Source organism: Phyllopteryx taeniolatus, chromosome 22, assembly GCF_024500385.1.
Source record: "Phyllopteryx taeniolatus isolate TA_2022b chromosome 22, UOR_Ptae_1.2, whole genome shotgun sequence".
In the NCBI taxonomy this organism is placed as follows: Eukaryota; Metazoa; Chordata; class Actinopteri; order Syngnathiformes; family Syngnathidae; genus Phyllopteryx; species Phyllopteryx taeniolatus.
Genome location: NC_084523.1, coordinates 193485 through 213237, shown reverse-complemented (window position 1 = coordinate 213237; position 19753 = coordinate 193485). Strand labels below are relative to the sequence as shown.

The window sequence follows — 19753 nt, the reverse complement described above, 5'->3', positions numbered from 1 at the left end:
GGGGTATTTCCATTTTGTCATAATATAATAGATGTCACTACATGGGGAAATATTACGATATTGAGCAAAAGGTCTTTAGGTGATTTGGCATATATGTGTGCAATTAATGTAGTACGAGCTGTATTACCTGACAAATGGAAAGGGACATGTACGATGATTTCATATGTGGCGTCAACCACTGTAATTTTCGCCAAGGATCAAATAACGAGACCAAAACCAGAAACTAATGTGAGGTCAAAGAGATCAATCAGCGATAATTGGTCAGAGGACAGAACCACATACATAGATGGCATTGGAGTGCCCAGAGGAGTTCCAAATGAATACAAACTGATTGATCAAATTGCAGCAGGATTTGAAAATATGCCCATCATCTCTGCCTTGTTCCCAGTAACTCCAAACAAGAATGTGGATAGGATCAACTTTGTGTATTACCATTTGCAAAGAGCAGTAAACTTAACCAGTGATGCCATTGAAGGCTTAGCTGAACAATTGGCCCCCACTTCCCTAATGGCAATTCAAAACCGCATGGCCCTTGACATGATCCTTGCCGAAAAGAATGGTGTTTGTGCAATGTTTGGTCCACAATGTTGTACTTTTATTCCCAACAACACAGCCCCGGATTGAAAAGTAAAGAGAGCCCTACATGGGTTACAAACTTTGGCTGCTGAAATGGCAGATTCAACAGGCGTTTCCAACCCCCTGGAAGATTGAGCTACGGCATGGTTTGGAAAATGGATACACCTTGTAATTACATTTATAATTGCTATTGTTACTGCTGTTACTTTGTTATTGCTTTTCGGATCCTGTATTATTCCATGTACGAGGACACTGTGTGTCAAGATGGTCACGGGAGTGGTGGAAAAGAATATGAGCATCACAGATGTTGATGACCACCGAAGGAGCTCCTACTGCTGAAGTTCTGCTCACACAAGACGACGTCGTGTCCAGATGGATGAATTATTGATTAAGAATATACAATGTTTTTTCTCTTAGCATGTTACGGGACTTGTCTTTTTCCCTCCTCAAATCAATATATGGGGAGGTTTTTGGCCTGTTTCAAGAGTAGTACTGCCCTATGAAGAATGCTTAGCTCATGACTACGTTGTTTATATATTATTATTATATCCTCTGATAGCCTTCCACATAGAGTAGTACTGCTTAGGGTATGTTACATAGTTCCACTATGTAAACAGGGGAATTGTTGGATTGTTCTATTTGTACTCATGAAGCTATGTTCCTTTCTTTAACAATTAAGTTCCATTTCCAAAACATCCAAGGCCAGAGGGGTGCCCACATCTTGGGATGACTCCCTTTTCTTCTTTATAGCACCCAAGATAGATGACTGAAGAATGATGTTCTTAGGATGACTCCCTTTTCTGATAACACCCAAGGCCAGAGGTACCTTCTGCTAAACATATATCAAAACCTTCTACTGAACAGTCATAACGAAACCTTCTGACGTGTATAAAAGGAGTTAACTCAAATAAACAAGGTGTGTCATTCACTGAACCTGCACTCTGGTGGGCAGTTGATTGAATGCACCCTGAGACTCAGCACGTTGGTGTCTTGTTTTTTCCTCTCTCTTTGGACAAAGAAAACGAACACGCAAGGACGATTGAAGGTTCCATGATCTATTGAACATTGACATTATATTACGTCCTTAACAGAACCTGACAGTATGCATAACAATAATCACTGAGGAGAAAAGGTTGGGTGCGATGGGAATGGAACAGACAATACAAAGCGTTAATATGAGAGTAATATTACCACGAAAATGTGGCTGTCCATTATAAACAAAAACTTTATTATACTCATTGACCTCCACATAAATTTTTTTTTTTTTTTTTTTTAAATGTACAAATGGACAGCTTGTCTCTCAAACCATTTCTGGTTCTGATATGTCCACCTGAGTTGATGCGCTCTTTCAATAATGGTACTATTACAAGATTAATTACAACATAATTCCTCCATTGGGACACCTTTTAGTTTAATCTATACACTGTATAGATTCTATAAGCACAAGCTTTATTGAGTGTTTGTTTTTTTGTGTAAATATGGCCACCACTCAAAAGAAGTAAAAAGAAAAAGTACAAAACATCAAGGTGTCGTAGAAAACCCCCCAAATCTGAACAGGTAAAATTTTAATTGACAGAACACGTCAACACCAGCATGTAAGATGCTGTTATGACAGGCAATATGAACAAACACGCACACTCGATGCATTTCACATTCTCCATTTAGAATAAGTGCAAGGAGATTCTTCTTATTTTACAAAGGACAACAACGACAAATGTCAGACAGGCTCAGTGGGAGATGAGGCACAATGTTCAGTAGCTTTTTTTCTTTTCTGCTTTCTTTTTACACTTTTTAAATCAAAGAAAGTTACCAATAAGTGTTTGAATACAACTCTCACACAATATAATACATCCAACCCAAGAAGTGGAAATATCAGAACAGAGAACTATTATGCAGAAAATATTCTTCTGCCTCACGTATTCCTATAAATCAAAACTTTGTAGTAAACCAAAAGACTCCACTTCTGATACTGACCACTTTGCAAAAACTATACAGGCTGATTAAAAAAAAATACGTCAAAATCATTACGTATTTATTAAGTTTAAAAGCATTGTAATGGACTGAATCAGTGGTCATTTGATAGGGGAGTTATCCCAGTTTGATTGGGTGTGAACGTCACCGCTGTGGTGACGTACTCCTCTAACGCCGTTCAATTGTCAAAAAAATTATGTTTTTTTTTAACACTCAAAATGGCAACTCCTCAGCAGAAAGCGTTTTGTGTGCTTGATTTTACGAAAACAAATGCCATTGTCACGGTGAAGCGTGCTTTTAGACTTTTTCTTGTGGGGGTATGTTAAAGACAAAGTTTATGTTCCACCACTTCCGGCAAATATCGATGACATGAAAGATTGAATAACTGCTGCAATCAACACGCTGGACCGTGACATCCTGAGGCGCGTTAGGGAAGAATTCTCATATCGGCTTGATGTTGTCCGTGCTGGCCACACTTGTGGGCACTTGTAAAACATGAAATAAAAACTTTAAGGAATGTACAACGTATGTTTCTAAGCTGGAGTTTTCTATTGTTTTTCGTTTTTGAAATATTGCGTGGTGATTTTGGCACATTCTTTTTGAATCACCCTGTATTTTGCAGCTCTCCTTTGCACTCCAAATGTGAAAGATTTAGTTTCCTGTCCAGAAAAGTAATGACAGACCATTTTTGATTATATAACTCAAACATGATCACACTTCACCTGTCAACAGCGAAGCAGTAGTTTCGATGGTTATCCCGACAAATATGAATACATCCTTAGAACTTGTCAGTGTGTTGGGTAATTAAGTCATGAAAAAGTGTTAATTTTGAATTTTTTTTTTTTTACTTACAAAAAATACAATTGTTTTTGCAACGTGTAAGCGTTACCCGTTGGCCATTACAAAAGATAACAGGCTCAAGACACACCCGCATTGGGTTCTTTTCTTTTTTTTTAGTATAGGCCTGACTACTTGTCATCCATCCTGTTGAATTGCCGAGAATACACAAGAGCTGCTTGGAATTCTAATTATAATAACCACTTGACCCATGACCCTTGTGAGGATAAGCGGTACAGAAAATGGATGGATGGATGACCACTTGACAATTTCTTACAAACAGAAAATTACAAAAAGGAGTATAAGGGTAACACGATAAGTAGAATGCTATTAGAATTATGTCATGAAACCACAAGAATTTTAGCCATTCTTGCAACAATGAAGTGCAAGTTTACAAAAATTAAGTAAAATATTACTTGAATAATGTCCCTAGTGTTATTTTATGAGAATAATGTCCAAATACTACAGAAAAAGTGTCCAAACTTCTTCACAGAAAGACGTTAAAATGTAAAAAAAAAGTTCTTTTGAAGAATAAAGACAACTAATTTTATGCTATGATTTTTTTTTAAAGGCATTCTTGTGGCACATCAACACCACCAGCAGTTTAAACTCATTATCAACAAGTGGTGTTTTGTAGAAATATTTAATCATATTACCAGAAAAATACAAAAGCGGGTATCTATAGGGGCACAGTAAGGGCGACGGGGGAGAGATGACGGTAACATCACCCCATGACTCACAGGGGCCCTAATAAATAATGTTTGCAATTTACAGTGTTCAAGTAATATTGAAGTGGTGGGGTGATACACTGTATTGCCAAAAGTATTCGCTCATCTGCCTCAACTGATATATGAATTTAAGTGGCATCCCATTCCTAATCCATAGGGTTCAATATGACGCCGGTCTACCCTTAGCAGCCATAACAGCTTCAACTCTTCTGGAAAGGTTTTCCACAAGGCTGAGGTGTGTGTTTGTGGGAACTTTTGACTATTCTTCCAGAAGTGCATTTGTGAGGTCACACTTTGATGTTGGATGAGAAGGCCTGGCTATCAGTTGCCGCTCTTACTTATCCCAAAGGTATTCTATCGAGGTCAGGACTCTGTGCAGGCCAGTCAAGTTCATCCACACCAAACTCGAGCATCCATGTCTTTATGGAGCTTGCTTTGTGCACTGGTGCACAGCCATATTAGAAATGGAAGAACTGTTCCCACAAAGTTGGGAGCGCGGAATTGTCCAAAATATTGGTTCCTTAGTTCCAGTGAAAGGAAGGATTCAGCTGACCAATAACTTTCGGGCAATTCATTGCTCCCAACTTTGTGGGAACAGTTTGGGGATAGCCTCTTTCTGTTCCAACATGTCTGTGTACCAGTGCACAAAAGCAAGGTCCACAAATCAACTTGACTGGTCTGCACAGAGTCTTGACAACAACCTGATAGGAAAACTGTTGGGATGAATTCGACTTCAGACTGAGAGCCAGGCCTTCTCGTCCAACATCACTGTGTGACCTCACAAATGCGCTTCTGGAAGAATGGTCGAAAATTCCCTTCACACGCTCCTGAACCTTGTGGAATCATTTTCAGAAGAGTTAACGCTGTGGTAGCTGGAAAAGGTGGACCGATGTCTTAAAAAACCCTATTGATAAAAAGTGGATGTTACTTCAGATCATATGTGAGTCAAGCCAGGTGAGCGAATACTTTTGGCAATATAGTGTGTGCCCCCCCACCCCCCAAATCTTTCAGTATCTAGAAAGACAGTGGCTGCGCGTCTCAGAGTTGTATCAAAATTCCTGTGGAAATTTTAATATCCACTTTATTCTGGTGACAGAATTTGTTCATATGTGACATTTTCCAAGTAATGTTCCAAAATTATTCTCATATTACAGCTATTTTGCTTATGGCCGTACTGCTACGCCATACCTTTGTAATCATGGTCAACAGTTAACAAACTAGTTGAGGAAACTTTCGTGGAGGCTTTTCTACCACAGTCCCCTTGATGTGCAGGAATGTATGGAAAACCATTTGTGCATTTATTCAATATCCTGGATATCCAGGTTGGGGTACATGCACTACAGCAGTACGCGCTCTGCCCTTACTAGTAAGATATCAACCATAGCGAATAAGTGATAAAATCCATTTGCACTTTTATCGATCTTAAATGTCGATTAATCAGCCAAAATCAGCCCTTTTCAAATTGGCAAAAATCTTTTCGTTAAAAAACAAAACAAAAAAAAAACAAAAAAAAACCACATAACATAAAACAAAGATAATAACATTCAAACAAACAAAATGGCAGATTTTTGCAGATTGTTCACAATTTTATGCTTCTAAATATTAGCATCGGCATCAGCCGGAATAAACCATATCATTTGGGCCCTACTACTAATAGGCCAAAAGTGGCACTAGTAGTTGAAAAAAACAGTAGTAAGACAGTCGTTATACTAGTGCACTGGAATGTCTTACTAGTGAGAAGACCAAGCATACTTGTTCATGGACCTTAACCTGGATATCAGCTTGCAATAGTAATGAACTGAAGGAAACAAAATAACCCACATGACAGACACAAGGACACAAGAGGTTACATTGATGTCAGCAGATCAGAAGAAAATGACCCTGAAATGTCTTTGGCGTTTGCATTTGGCAGCTCAACGAACAAGAGGACGCAGACGTTGCTGAGGGACAAAAAGTCACGCATCACTAGCATGTAGAGTGACACACAAACAAAAAGCAAATAGAAGGGGGGACAAAGTAACAGAAGGTGTGTTGACAAACAATATACATACATGCATAGGGGAATCTGTTCTCTAAGCTTGGTCATTTAATAAGAAACAAAAAAAAACATTCCTTTGTCAACTTGCTTACTCCTAATATAATAAAGTACAGAGGTGCGCTAGCGTGCAAAATTACTGCTATAAAAGAGCAACACGGATATAGTGACTATGAGTGAGACAGGGCACAGAGTAGGGAAAAATGCAGCATTTTCAATACTTCTAACATGCAGGACTAAAAATAAACAAGAGGTTGCCAGTTTGTGTTTCTACTCTTATCCAACCCTGCCTGTCGAGTTACTGCAGTGTTTGCATGCATGTCTACTAGCTGACAGAAGAAATGTGTGGAACGGTGACCTTTGTTTTGAACAAACTAGGCAACTAAACTGACCTTTTGTGTGCTTATTGTGTTGAAATGATAGGAGATGATTCAGCTTGTGATCATTTATGGGCACACGGATTCTTAGGGTGTGGGGGGTCAAAAGGGAAATACAAATTTTTTAGAAGGTCTGCTTTAAGAGTCTTCTCATCTGGCTTGGCCACTGAATGTTTGGTTCTTTTACTGTTCGATAACATTTCGATTGACCAGCTTTGCTTCCTTTTGTTCTCTGCCATATCTGATGGCTCTTCCTGGATTGGCTTGCGTCTTGTTTTTTTGAGGGAGGAAGACAGGCGGTAGCTGCCAGTCGGCATTGTAGTTGATAATGATGATGATGATTCCGAGGATCAAGTCAAAGTTTGTCTTGAGTTTGACTAGAACAGATTTCTTTAATGGTGCATTTCACAAGTCCAAAGCAGCAGGACAGCTTCCCACAGGCTGTCAGCTGCATTTCACTTTCTGAACTTCCTTTCTTCCAGTTCTACCCGAATGCAGATTTTATCACTTTGTCTCTAAGTGATATTCCCTCTAAGGCAAGGGCTACTATATGTCACCAAGTCTCGAGTGCAATTCTTCCAAGCCAGCAGGAAAACAAATGCAATTGCTGTTTCTGAATTCAATGCAAGAATGGCCGTGTTGTGGTTGTGGCTTGCTTGATTTCAGCTCTGTGCGGACTGAGAAGAGGCCAGAATGAGATGCGAGGTCTGGTTACTTGTTCAGTGGGAGCTGCTGCTGGCTTCAAGTTGGGTTCGACTGGTGGTTCGTGGAGCCCCATAGAGGGTCACTGATGCTATGTGATTATTCTGCATCACCTAGAGAGGAAAGAAAATATATCTATATGATGTGAAGACAAAAATGATGACCACACTTGCTCGTTAGATAATTCCTGGTTAATGGACCTACCGTAATTTCTCGTGTATAATGTGCATTCCCCCCCAAAAAAATTGTCAAAAGCCAATGGTGCGCATTATACATAGGTATAGGGGCAAATGGAAAAAAACTTTCACATTTTATAAAGCTATGCCGCCATCTCGTGGTTATGAAAAAGCTGTACACTTTCATTCCAATATGACAGGGGGGGTTCGTATGACTGCATATATGTACAGTTATGCTCATAAGTTTACATACGCTGGTAATATTTTGTTTAATGACAATGCTTTTCTGAAATGCTTGACCATTTAATTTGAATCCCATTAAAATAAAACTGTGTTCTGTCTAGCCCTTCATGTTTTCTTTAAAGAATTGTACCCATCTTACAAATTCTGCCTGGGTAATCAATCATATGAGCACAACTGTGTGTTTTCTAATTTACTAAATAAAAGTAGGGCTCTGAATTTCAAAATAAGAGCAATTTAAAAAATAATTCCGTGTTCAAAAAAAGTGCTTAACTTGAGAATAATTATTTGAAAAAAATTAACAAAATACAGATAATACTTCTCATGTTTTGATCATATGGGGAGAAGCAAAATCATGCATTGTAAAAATGCACTATACATAGGTAGAAGGTCAATTTGGGGGTGCGTATTATATATGTGTGCACATTATACACGAGAAATTACGGTAGTTGTTCTTGTAAACTAGTACCATTTGCCCCTTACACAATGCCTGTAAAAGGAAGGCCTTATCTGCTGGTCTAATCACTATCAAAATTACTGACCTACATTTATAACCTCAATCCTAATATTTTTTCAATGAAATTCTATTCATTTATTTTTAAGTCTATTCGCGTTAATTCACAGCATTTCTCTTGGCTGGATTGCTTTCCAGTACATGTGCATGATAGACCCCCCCCCCCCCCCCCCCCACCCCACCCCACCCCACCCCAATCCAATCAGATTTCAGTCTTTATGTCTTGCCATCTCAATTTAATCTGTCCAGGGGTTTCAGAATCCTTAATGCTGGCTGATGTAACGCGACCTTTATTGGCACTGGGACTTTTTTTGTTTAGTTTTTTTTTTTTTTTTTTTTTTTAAATCAATCAGACTTCAAATTCTGACTGGTTGGTCAGAGCAAAACTTGTTACCAAATTTCAAATCGCAAAACACATCCAGCAAGTTCCACCCTCCCAAAAACACATATACTGTAGCTCTGCAAGTAACACCATCATGTTCCAACATTGAAAATACAGTAGCATAGTAGGACTTAAGTGTTCATAAAAAATGAGGCGGATGCTTTAATCATAAAAACTATTATTTCATATTACTGTAAGCCACTGTAAACTTTTGCAGTTTGACCATTAACACTGCGCTTAAATATAAGTGGGGAAAAAACATAATAAAAAAAATTTCAAATAAAATGTGTTAAACAAAGAAAAATGTAACCCAAATAAACGTTTGAAAACAGCTCTAAAATCCATCCATCCATTTTCTGAGCTGCTTCTATTCGCTTTAATTCACAGCATTTAATTCACTAGGGTCGCGGGCGTGCTGGAGCCTATCCCAGCTGTCATCGGGCAGGAGGCGGGGTACACCCTGAACTGGTTGCCAGCCAATCGCAGGGCACATAGGAACAAACAACCATTCACACTCCCAGTCATGCCTACGGGCAATTTAGAGTCTCCAATTCATGCATGTTTTTGGGATGTGGGAGGAAACCGGAGTACCCGGGGAAAACCCACGCAGGCACGGGGAGAACATGCAAACTCCACACAGGCGGGGCCGGGGATTGAACCCGGGTCCTCAGAACTCTGAGGCTGACGCTCTAACCAGTCGTCCACCGTGCCGCCAGCTCTAAAATATTAAATGCAAGTGTATTGTACTTAAAAGTTAAATACAACTGAACTGTACTGAACAAATATACTGTACATTAATTCAGTGGTTCTTTTTTTTTTTTATGTTATTACAGCTGTTCGTGGACTGGATGGATGGCAGGAGAAGAGCCGACTGAGGAGCGTTGGCAAGGTGAAATGCAGAGTGGAGCGAGAACCCGGCGCTTGAGAGTGAGGCAGATCTAGAAGGGACTGGAAAATGGAGCCACCTTTTCTCTGTTTGTGTTACTTGCCAACGGACGCTACAGTTGCTTGTTTACTTTAAACTTATCTTGTAGCAAACATGAGTGACGTCATGCATACTGTGATCTGGACATCTATGACCCCATGGTGGAGGGACTTCAAATCTCCTCTTTCATCTAAAATCACGTCAACCACTTCCTGCGTGACGTTTGCATGTTCTCCCCCTGCCTGCGTGGGTTTTCAACAGGTAATCCGGTTCCCTCCCACATCCCAAAAACATGTATGGTAGGTTGATTGAAGACTCTAAACCACCCATAGGTGTGAATCTGAGTGCGAATAGTTGTTTGTCTATATGTGCCCTGCGATTGGCTGGCAACCAGTTCGGGGTGTACCCCGCCCCTCGCCCGAAGATAGCTGGGATAGGCTCCAGCACGCCTGCGAACCTAGTGAGGATAAGCAGTACAGAAAATTGATAGATAGATGGATGGCTCATTTGAGGGGTAACTGTTCACATTTTGAGCTTGCTTTCAGGCTTTCAACTCTTATGTTTAACAGCATGATGTCCCTAAAATTAGGTTAGCCAACTACCTGAATATACTGAATGAGCAGGTTTTGTCTTTTGACATGTGCCAAGATTCATCTGGTTCTTATTAATAAATTGTTCAGGAATGACGTAACAACATTTTACACAGGTGACCACGGCCATCAATATATGATTTTGGTCAACAAAGTCCATCCATCCATTTTCTGCCCCCGCGTAACCGGAGTCGGGTCGCGGGTGCAGCAGCTTGAGCAGAGAAGCCCAGACTTCCCTCTCCTCAGCCACTTTGTCCAGCTCTTCAGGGGGAATCCTGAGGTGTACCCAGGCCAGCTTGGAGGCACAGTCTCTCCAGCGTGTCCTGGGTTGTCCCCTGGGCATCCTTCGCTGGGCCTCCTCCTGGTGGGACGTGCCGTGAACACCTCACCAGGGAGGCGTCCAGGGGGCATTTTAACCAGATGGCCGAGCCACCTCATCTGGCTCCTCTCGATGTGGAGGAGCAGTGGCTTGACTCTGAGCCCCTCCCTGATGACCGAGCTCCTCACCTTATCTCTGAGGGAGATAAGCCTGCAAAGGAAGCTCATTACGGACGCTTGTAGCCGTGATCTTGTTCTTTCGGTCACGGGCCACAGCTTGTGACCATAGATGAAGGGTATGTACATAGACGTATAAATTGAGAGCTTTGCCTTTCAGTTCAGCTCTTTCTTCACCACGACAGAAGAATACAGATCCAATAAATCCGCCTGTAGATTTCCCGTTCCATTCTTGCCCCACTCGCGAATAAGACCCCAAGATACTTAAACTCCTGCACTTGGGGCAGGACCTGATTCCCAACCCAGAGAGGGCACTCCATCCTATTCCGACAAAGGACCATGTGACGGACCCTCAAATCCGGGACCCTTGAATAGACCTTACCAGGGAGGCTGAGGACTGCGATCCTCCTATAGTTGCAGGGTTCCCGTGACCTGTTCGCCACCTTGCCAATGGATAATTTAAACAGGATGAGGTGAAGTGAATACTGCCCACATTCGCTATGGTGGCGAATCAAAATCGCCTTCATCAAAACATAAAAGCCCTTCCTGACAAGAGTATTTGATGGTATTTACCATCAAAGATTTAGAATATTGTTTATCTTCAACGAAAAGGTTTTGAGAAAATTCTTGATAAATTCCTTAAGATCCATCTTGGGGAGTATCAAATAATGAGTGAATCAATTTAACACGTTTACTGTAATTGATAAGAACATTAATCAACCTTTAAATAGTTTACCATTTCAACCGCTTTTATACTCACATCTGGATGATGAAAAGTGTCACTCGTGTCGCTCTCCACTTTATCTCTATACTCGGCTGACACTGACAGCAGTGCTACTGCTACTGACAAGAGCATCATTACACAGTATTACATTTTTACAAGGCATGAAGTTAAATCAATACGTAAGTATTCTACCGTGAGGGAAGGTTTTTATTTTTACAATTCAATAGCAAAATCCAGATTTGGTCTTCATATCAATTCAAGATGGCGCCTACCAGTGTGGTCGCCTCGGTAACGCACGCTCTAGTATTGTTTTTGTTTTTGTGTTTTCCGTCCGTCTTTGGAGACCTTACACGACTCACTTACACAAGGGGAGACCTGCTAACCATCAAGGAGGCTACTCCGGACTTTCTGTCACCAACTTTTCCCCGAGTTACTCACCGGAGCGGCGTCCGTGGTTTTCGGCGCATGGAGACAGAAGCGGCACCACAGAGGGAAACGAGCCGGCATTCAGGTGAAACTCCGCAGGAGAGGACACAGATTGGCGTTCCCGTCGATCCACCTCGCGAATGTACGCTCCCTACCCAACAAAATGGACGGGCTTCATCTTCTGTTAAAGACCAGTAAAGACTTTGGACGTTCCGCGGCCATGTGCTTCACGGAGACCTGGCTTTGCGACGCTGTACCCGATGGCGCCGTCATGCTTCCCGGCTTCCACATTCATCGAGCGGACCGCGACATGGAATCATCGGGGAAAACAAAGGGCGGCGGGATATGGTGTACGGACGTCACAGAGCTCAGCACTCACTGCAGCCCGCATTTGGAGTCGCTATTTTTAAACTGAAAACCATTCTACTCGCCACGTGAGTTCGCATCATTCATACTGGCTGGAGTCTACATACCGCCTCAAGCTAACACGAACTGCTAACACTCGCCGAACAAGTCAACGAAATTGAAAAAAAACACCCGGACTCACCCCTCATTATTCTCTGGGACTTTAACAAAGCTAAACTCAACCACGAACTCCTTAAATACAAGCAGCACATCGACTGTCCTACCAGGAAAAATAATACTTTAGACCACTGCTACACTACGGTAAAAAACGCATACCGTGCTATACCTCGTGCAGCCCTGGGCTCGTCTGATCACTGCTTAATTCACTTAATACCGACGTACAGGAAAGAACTTAAATGCGCGAAGCCTACAGTGAAAACAGTGAAAAAGTGGACCAATGAAGCCAAGATGGAACTTCAAAGCTGTTTAGACTGCACAGATTGGAGTGTCTTTGAAAAATCAGCTGGCAGCCTAGATGAATATACGGACACTGTTACATCCTATATCAGTTTCTGTGAAGATGTGTGTACCAACAAAATCATTTCGCACATTCAACAACAACAAGCCGTGGTTCACTGCTAAACTTAAGCAGCTTCGCCAAGCTAAGGAGGACGCATATCAAAGCGGGGACAGGGCCCTGTATAATCGAGCTAGAAACCAGCTGACTAAAGAAATTAACATTGCAAAGAGGAACTATGCAGCAAAGTTGGAAAAACAGTTTAGCGCAAACGACTCTAAAGCAGTCTGGCATGCATTCCAATCGCTGACTAATTACAAGCGACGATCCCCCCAAGCTGAGAACAATAGCACACTAGCCAACGGCTTGAATACCTTCTACTGCAGATTTGAAAAGGACACTTTCACACCACACACCCATTTGGCCGCACCCCCGACCACAATCACACCTCTGACTTCTGCATTAACCATCCATGAACAGGATGTGAGACGCATCTTCAAACAACAAAAGATTAACAAAGCGGCAGGCCCCGACCATGTGTCCCCATCCTGCTTCAAAGTCTGCGCGGACCAGCTCGCTCCAGTCTTCACTCAGATCTTCAATAGATCTCTGGAACTGTGCGAAGTTCCATCCTGTTTCAAACGCTCCACCATCATTCCAGTCCCCAAGAAACCTGCAATCTCGGGTCTGAATGACTACAGGCCTGTCGCTTTGACATCTGTGGTCATGAAGTCCTTTGAACGTCTCGTGCTGGACCACCTCAAGAGTGTCACAGGTCCCCTGCTGGACCCCCTGCAGTTTGCCTACCAAGCGAACAGGTCTGCGGATGATGCAGTCAACATGGGACTGCACTTCATCCTAAAACACCTCGACAGTGCAGGGACCTACGCGAGGATCCTGTTCGTGGACTTCAGCTCAGCGTTCAACACCATCATCCCTGAACTCCTTTCATCCAAGCTTCTCCAGCTTAGCGTCTCACCGGCCATCTGCCAGTGGATTTACAGCTTTCTGACAGGCAGGACACAGCAGGTCAGGCTGGGGGAGGCCACCTCATCCACACGCAGCATCAGCACTGGGGCGCCCCAAGGTTGTGTCCTCTCTCCGCTGCTCTTCTCTCTCTACACGAACGACTGCACCTCAGCGAACCCGACTGTCAAACTCCTGAAGTTTGTAGATGTCACCACTGTCATCGGCCTCATCAAGGACGGTGACGAGTCTGCATATCGACAGGAAGCAGAGCGGCTGGAGCTGTGGTGCGGCCGACACAACCTGGAGCTGAACACGCTCAAGACTGTAGAGATGATCGTGGACTTCAGGAGGCATCCTTCGCCACAGCTGCCCCTCACGTTGTCCAGCTGCCTTGTGTCAACCGTCGAGACATTCAAGTTCCTGGGAATTACAATCTCTCAGGACCTGAAGTGGGCGACCAACATCAACTCCGTCCTCAAAAAGGCCCAGCAGAGGATGTACTTCCTGCGGCTTCCGAGAAAGCACGGCCTGCCACGGGAGCTGCTGAGACAGTTCTACACAGCGGTCATCGAATCAGTCCTGTGTTCTTCCATCACAGTCTGGTTTGGTGCTGCTACAAAAAAGGACAAACTCCGACTGCAACGGACAATCAAAACTGCTGAAAGGATTGTCGGTACCCCCCTACCCACCATTGAGGACTTGCACGCTGCCAGAACTAAGACAAGGGTGTCCAAAATCCTCTCGGACCCTCCGCACCCCGGTCACCAGCTCTCCCTCAGGTAGGCGCTACCGATCAATGCAAACTAGAACTAGTAGACATTCCAACAGCTTCTTCCGTCTTGCGATCAACTTCTTAAACACCTGACCTACAATTCCATTACAACATGCTGGCAATTTTTTGACTTCGTGGGGCCAATTATGTATTACTCGTGCACTCACTGTAGTTGTCTCGCCATGCTGCACTATTTGCATATACTGGCCACTCATGCTAGAGTAGCATCTGCTCCATTTGCACACTGATTGAGGAGTATCTGCAACATTTGCACAACCAACATTGTCCCAGATTATCGCACTACTCGTCACTTTAAACCGCATACACTCCTTGAAGTCTCAGCGCCCTTTGCACAATGGTCATTGCACCGGACTATTGCAATATTAGTCATTCGAACTGCTCTAAGTGCTAGAGGACTGCATTTTTTTGCACAATTGTCAAAAAAAAAAAAATGTACCGGCATTACCAGATAACTAGCAACCCTTTACTGCTCAGTGACTGTTTTTTTTTTGTCAATGTCTTTATGTCTCCAAAGTGTTCTGTTGTCGTACTGGAACGGCTCCAACTACCGGAGACAAATTCCTTGTGTGTTTTGGACATAGTTGGCAAATAAAGATGATTCTTATTCTGATCATAGCATTTAGGCCTGGCCTACAAAAGAGTTATTTGTTGGCTATATCCAATGTTCATTTATTTCTTGTGTTTTGTGGAAAATGCTGAAAACAAACTTCCATCCATCCATTTTCTGAGCCGCTTCTCCTCACTAGGGTCGCGGGCGTGCTGAAGCCTATCCCAGCTATCACCGGGCAGGAGGCGGGGTACACCCTGAACTGGTTGCCAGCCAATTGCAGGGCACATACAAACAAACAACCATTCGCAATTTAGAGTCTCCAATTGATGCATGTTTTTGGGATGTGGGAGGAAACCGCAGTGCCCGGAGAAAACCCACGAAGGCACGGGGAGAACATCCAAACTCCACACAGGCGGGGCTGGGGATTGAACCCGGGTCCTCAGAACTGTGAGGCTCACGCTCTAACCAGTCGTCCACCGTGCCGCCTGAAAACAAACTTCCTCCCGAAAAAAAAAAAATCGTCATATTTGTTTGAAAGTAACAAATAAAAACGTGCAATTAAGACTTTTTCCTGAATTATTCAGCCTTACTCCTGACTGATGAATAGGTAGTTGTAATTGGGCCCACATCGTTAAAGCTTATCGGCTTAGTTCCCAGTGACGAGGACTGGCTAAGTGTGGCTAAGATTTAGGCCACATAAACACACGTGATGATGTGGCTAACTACACACAAGTGTGGCTCGGAGATTTGTATACTAACCACATTGGCTAATCGGTTTCATGACCCAATGCCATACCCTCTGGTCCCCCTACTCAGTCTGCAGAGGCACTGTCCCCGATGTCCACGCGATGTTGTAGAGGCGTGTCAACCAGGAGAGCCCCACAAATTGCAGAGCCTTTAGGCACTCCAGGCGGATTCCATCCATCCGTGGGGCCCCGCCACCAAGGAGCTTTTTAATCACTTCGGTGACCTCAAACCGGAGATAGGAGAGCCCTCCTCAGAGTCTCCAGACTCTGCTCCTCATAGGAAGGCGTGTCGGTGGAATTGAGGAGAGCTTTGAAGTATTTGGCCCACCAACTCACAACGTCTAGAGTTGAGGGCAGGAGCGCCCCATCCCCACTACACACATACATGATGGTGCACTGCTTCCCCTGAGACGCTGGTTGTTGGACCAGCATTTCTTCAAATCCGTCCGGAAGTCGTTCTCCATGGCTTCACCGGATTTCTTCCACGCCCAGTTTTTTCCTGAGCGACCATTGTCCAGCTGCCTTATGTCAACCGTCAAGACCTTCAAGTTACTGGGAATTACAGTCTCTCAGGACCTGAAGTGGGCGATCAACATCAACTCAGTCCTCAAAAAGGCCCAGCAGAGGATGTACTTCCTGCCTGCCAATTTCTTTTGTCTGAGTTTGTTGTCACATTTCTGTCGGGCCAATTATATACTACTCGTGCACTCACTGTAATAGTCTCGCCACGCTGCACTATTTGCATATCTGTTGTTGACCAATACTGGCCACTCATGCCAGAGTAGCATCTGTCCCATTTGCATACTGATTGAGGAGTATCTGCAACATTTGCACAATCAACATTGTCCCAGATTATTGCACTACTCGTCACTTTAAACTGCATACACTCCTTGAAGTCTCGGCACCCTTTGCACAATGGTCATTGCACCAGACTATTGCGAGATTAGTGATTCAAACTGCTCTCAGTGCTAGAGGGCTCTGCATCTTTTTGCACAATTGTCAAAAAATAAATAAATAAATAAATTGTACCGGCATTACCAGATAACTAGCAACCCTTTATTGCTCAGTGACTGTTTTTCTCAATGTCTTTATGTCTCAAAAGTGTTCTCTGTCAATTGACTGTCTGTTGTCGTACTAGAGCGGCTCCAACTACCGGAGACAAATTCCTTGTGTGTTTTTTTGGACATACTTGGCAAATAAAGATGATTCTGATTCTGATTAAAGCTGTATTTCGATCGGCCTGTCAGTACCCATCAGCTGCCTACGGAGTCTCACAGGCCAAAAAGGCTTCTTCAGCTTGAAGGCATCCCTCACCGCTGGTGTGCACCAATGGGTTCGGGGATTGCTGCTGCAACAGGCACTGACCGACCACCTTACGGCCACAGCTCCGGTTGGCCGATATAAACTAAAGTAAAACTCAGTAATCAAAATAAATGCTCTGGGATTTCGTCAGATTTCATGTTTGCTATTTTAATCCAAACTGTCTTATTTGGCCAAGCAGAATACATTCACGCATACTCAAAGTACATACAACGCATTCTGACCTCAAAGATCATCCTCTGCAGTCCAAAGCAAAAAGTAGAGCCAAAGGGGTTGGTGTTATTGGCAGATGAGGACCTGTTGAGCATATTTTTGGTTGTTATGGTGACGCTACAATAACGATGCAACTGAAGTAAATATTTGCATTTATTATTGTATTGAAAAATCATCTTTAGATGTGTGTGAGGCACAAACAAAAGTCAAGTAACATAGTCAAAGCATGGTTTTCATTACCTATGAAGCACAACGGGTTTTTCCATTGAGTGGCCCAGCAGTTCCTGAATCTGATCCCACTGGCCATGAAAAACAGACAACACTGATTACCTAGTGTTACATTTACAAGACCAAACACTAGTAGAAAGAGGAAACAACAAAGCTATGATGTTATAGAGAGAAAAAAAAATTAAATCAATCAAACCAGGAAAGAATCTTGAATAGCTGTTTGGGAACCGTCTGGAATATTATATAAATTTCAACCATAATCGTACTTCCTTTGTAATGAATTCTTATTTTATATATCCGAAATCAACAGAACAAAGAACAAGTAAAAAAAAAAAATCTGTATTGATAGAGGATGGATACATAGTAAAACCACAAATAAAACTGAGGGACAACCCCAATTCCAATGAAGTAGGGATGTTGTGTTAAACATAAATAAAAACAGAATACAATGATTTGCAAATCATCTTCAACCTATATTTAATTTAATACACTACAAAGACACGATATTTCATGTTCAAACTGATAAACTTTATTGTTTTTAGCAAATAATCATTAACTTAGAATTTTATGGCTGCAACACATTCCAAAAAAGCTGGGACAGGGTGATGTTTACCACTGTGTTACATCACCTTTTCGTTTAACAACATTCAATAAACGTTTGGGAACTGAGGACAATAATTGTTGAAGCTTTGTGGGTGTAATTCTTTCCCATTCTTGCTTGATGTACAGCTTCATCTGTTAGACAGTCCGTTGTCTCCGTCGTCGTATTTTACGCTTCATAATGTGCCACACATTTTCAATGGGAGACAGGTCTGGACTGCAGGCAGGCCAGTCTAGTGCCCGCACTCTTTTACTACGAAGCCACGCTGTTGTAACACGTGCAGAATTTGGTTTGGCATTGTCTTGCTGAAATAAGCAGGGGCGTCCATGAAAAAGACGTTGCTTGGATGGCAGCATATGTTTCTCCAAAACCTGTATGTACCTTTCAGCATTAATGGTGCCTTCACATATGTGTAAGTTACCCATGCCATTGGCACTAACACAGCCCCATACCATCACAGATGCTGGCTTTTGAACTTTGCGTCCATAACAGTCCGGATGGTTCTTTTCCTCTTTGGCCCGGAGGACACGACGTCCACAATTTCCAAAAACAATTTGAAATGTGGACTCGTCAGACCACAAAACACTTTTCCACTTTGCATCAGTCTATCTTAGATGAGCTCGGGCCCAGAGAAGCCGGCGGCGTTTCTGGGTGTAAATGGCTTTTGCTTTGCATAGTAGAGTTTCAAGTTGCACTTACAGATGTAGCCCCGAACTGTATTTACTGGCATTGGTTTCCTGAAGTGTTCCTGAGCCCATGTGGTGATATGTTTTACACATTGATGTCGGTTTTTGATGCAGTGCCACCTGAGGGATCGAAGGTGACGGGCATTCAATGTTGGTTTTCGGCCTTGCCGCTTACATGCATTGATTTCTCCAGATTCTCTGAACCTTTTGATGATATTATGGACCGTAGATGATGAAATCCCTCAATTCCTTGCAATTGTACATTGAGGAACATTGTCCTTAAACTGTTGAACTATTTTCTACACAAAGAGGTGAACCTCGCCCCATCTTTGCTTGTGAATGACTGAGCAATTCAGGGAAGCTCCTGTCCCAACTTTTTTGGAACATGTTGCAGCTATAAAATTCTAAGTTAATGATTATTTGCTAAAAACAAAGTTTATCAGTTTGAACATTAAATATCTTGTTATTGTAGTGTATTCAATTAAATATAGGTTGAACATGATTTGCAAATCATTGTATTCTGTTTTTATTTATGTTTAAAACAACGTCCCAACTTCATTGGAATTGGGTTGTAGTTGAGCACAATTTACAGCACCTCCTGTCAAACTAAAGTGATCCCTGAGAATAGTTTACAAGTCCAGTAAATGACTGACCTTGCTGTAAGTGGTCAATATGCAGTCATCTGTCTGAGAGTCAACTCTTCCTGAGACAGAAAAGAAATACATATTTGTTAAAAAGGTAAGTAAAACAAAAAATATGATGAAGCATCCAGTGACTAACCTTTTTTTATGACAAGTGAAATCTTAAAGTCACACCGATGATATCTACAGCGCAAAAGGAGAGAACAGAATGACGGAGATTATTATACACAAAAAAATACTGTTGCACCTCATATCTAAACAAATTCCAAAGGTCAAACACAACAGAATTTTTGAAAAGGTGACAAGATATTTACATATTGAAGTTATAATGTCCTGGGTAGTTGGTATGGAGGACAAACTTCTTAACCAGATGAGTTGTCGAGTCAAAAAGGATATCCTGCATAAAAAGGAAACACGGCTAAATTCAAATTGTGGATAAATGTGGG

General features: G+C 42.4%; 1 protein-coding gene across 7 annotated transcripts in view; it reads right to left on the bottom strand.

Moving 5' to 3' along the window:
• Positions 1 to 2126: 2126 nt before the first annotated feature.
• The window catches only part of phaf1 (phagosome assembly factor 1), a 30740-nt gene continuing 13113 nt past the window's right edge, over positions 2127 to 19753 (bottom strand). For 5 of the 7 annotated variants that reach the window (XM_061761492.1, XM_061761489.1, XM_061761494.1 and 2 more), the window contains 7 exons: positions 19622 to 19704; positions 19447 to 19490; positions 19320 to 19369; positions 17392 to 17450; positions 17163 to 17235; positions 11711 to 11849; positions 2127 to 7339 (listed from right to left, as the gene is read on the bottom strand). In XM_061761492.1, the coding sequence (XP_061617476.1) occupies positions 7326 to 7339; positions 11711 to 11849; positions 17163 to 17235; positions 17392 to 17450; positions 19320 to 19369; positions 19447 to 19490; positions 19622 to 19704 (462 nt within the window). In that variant the 3' untranslated portion in view covers positions 2127 to 7325. The remainder of the gene's footprint in view (positions 7340 to 11710; positions 11850 to 17162; positions 17236 to 17391; positions 17451 to 19319; positions 19370 to 19446; positions 19491 to 19621; positions 19705 to 19753) is intronic. The other 2 variants (XM_061761496.1, XM_061761491.1) reach the window with 1 other exon arrangement.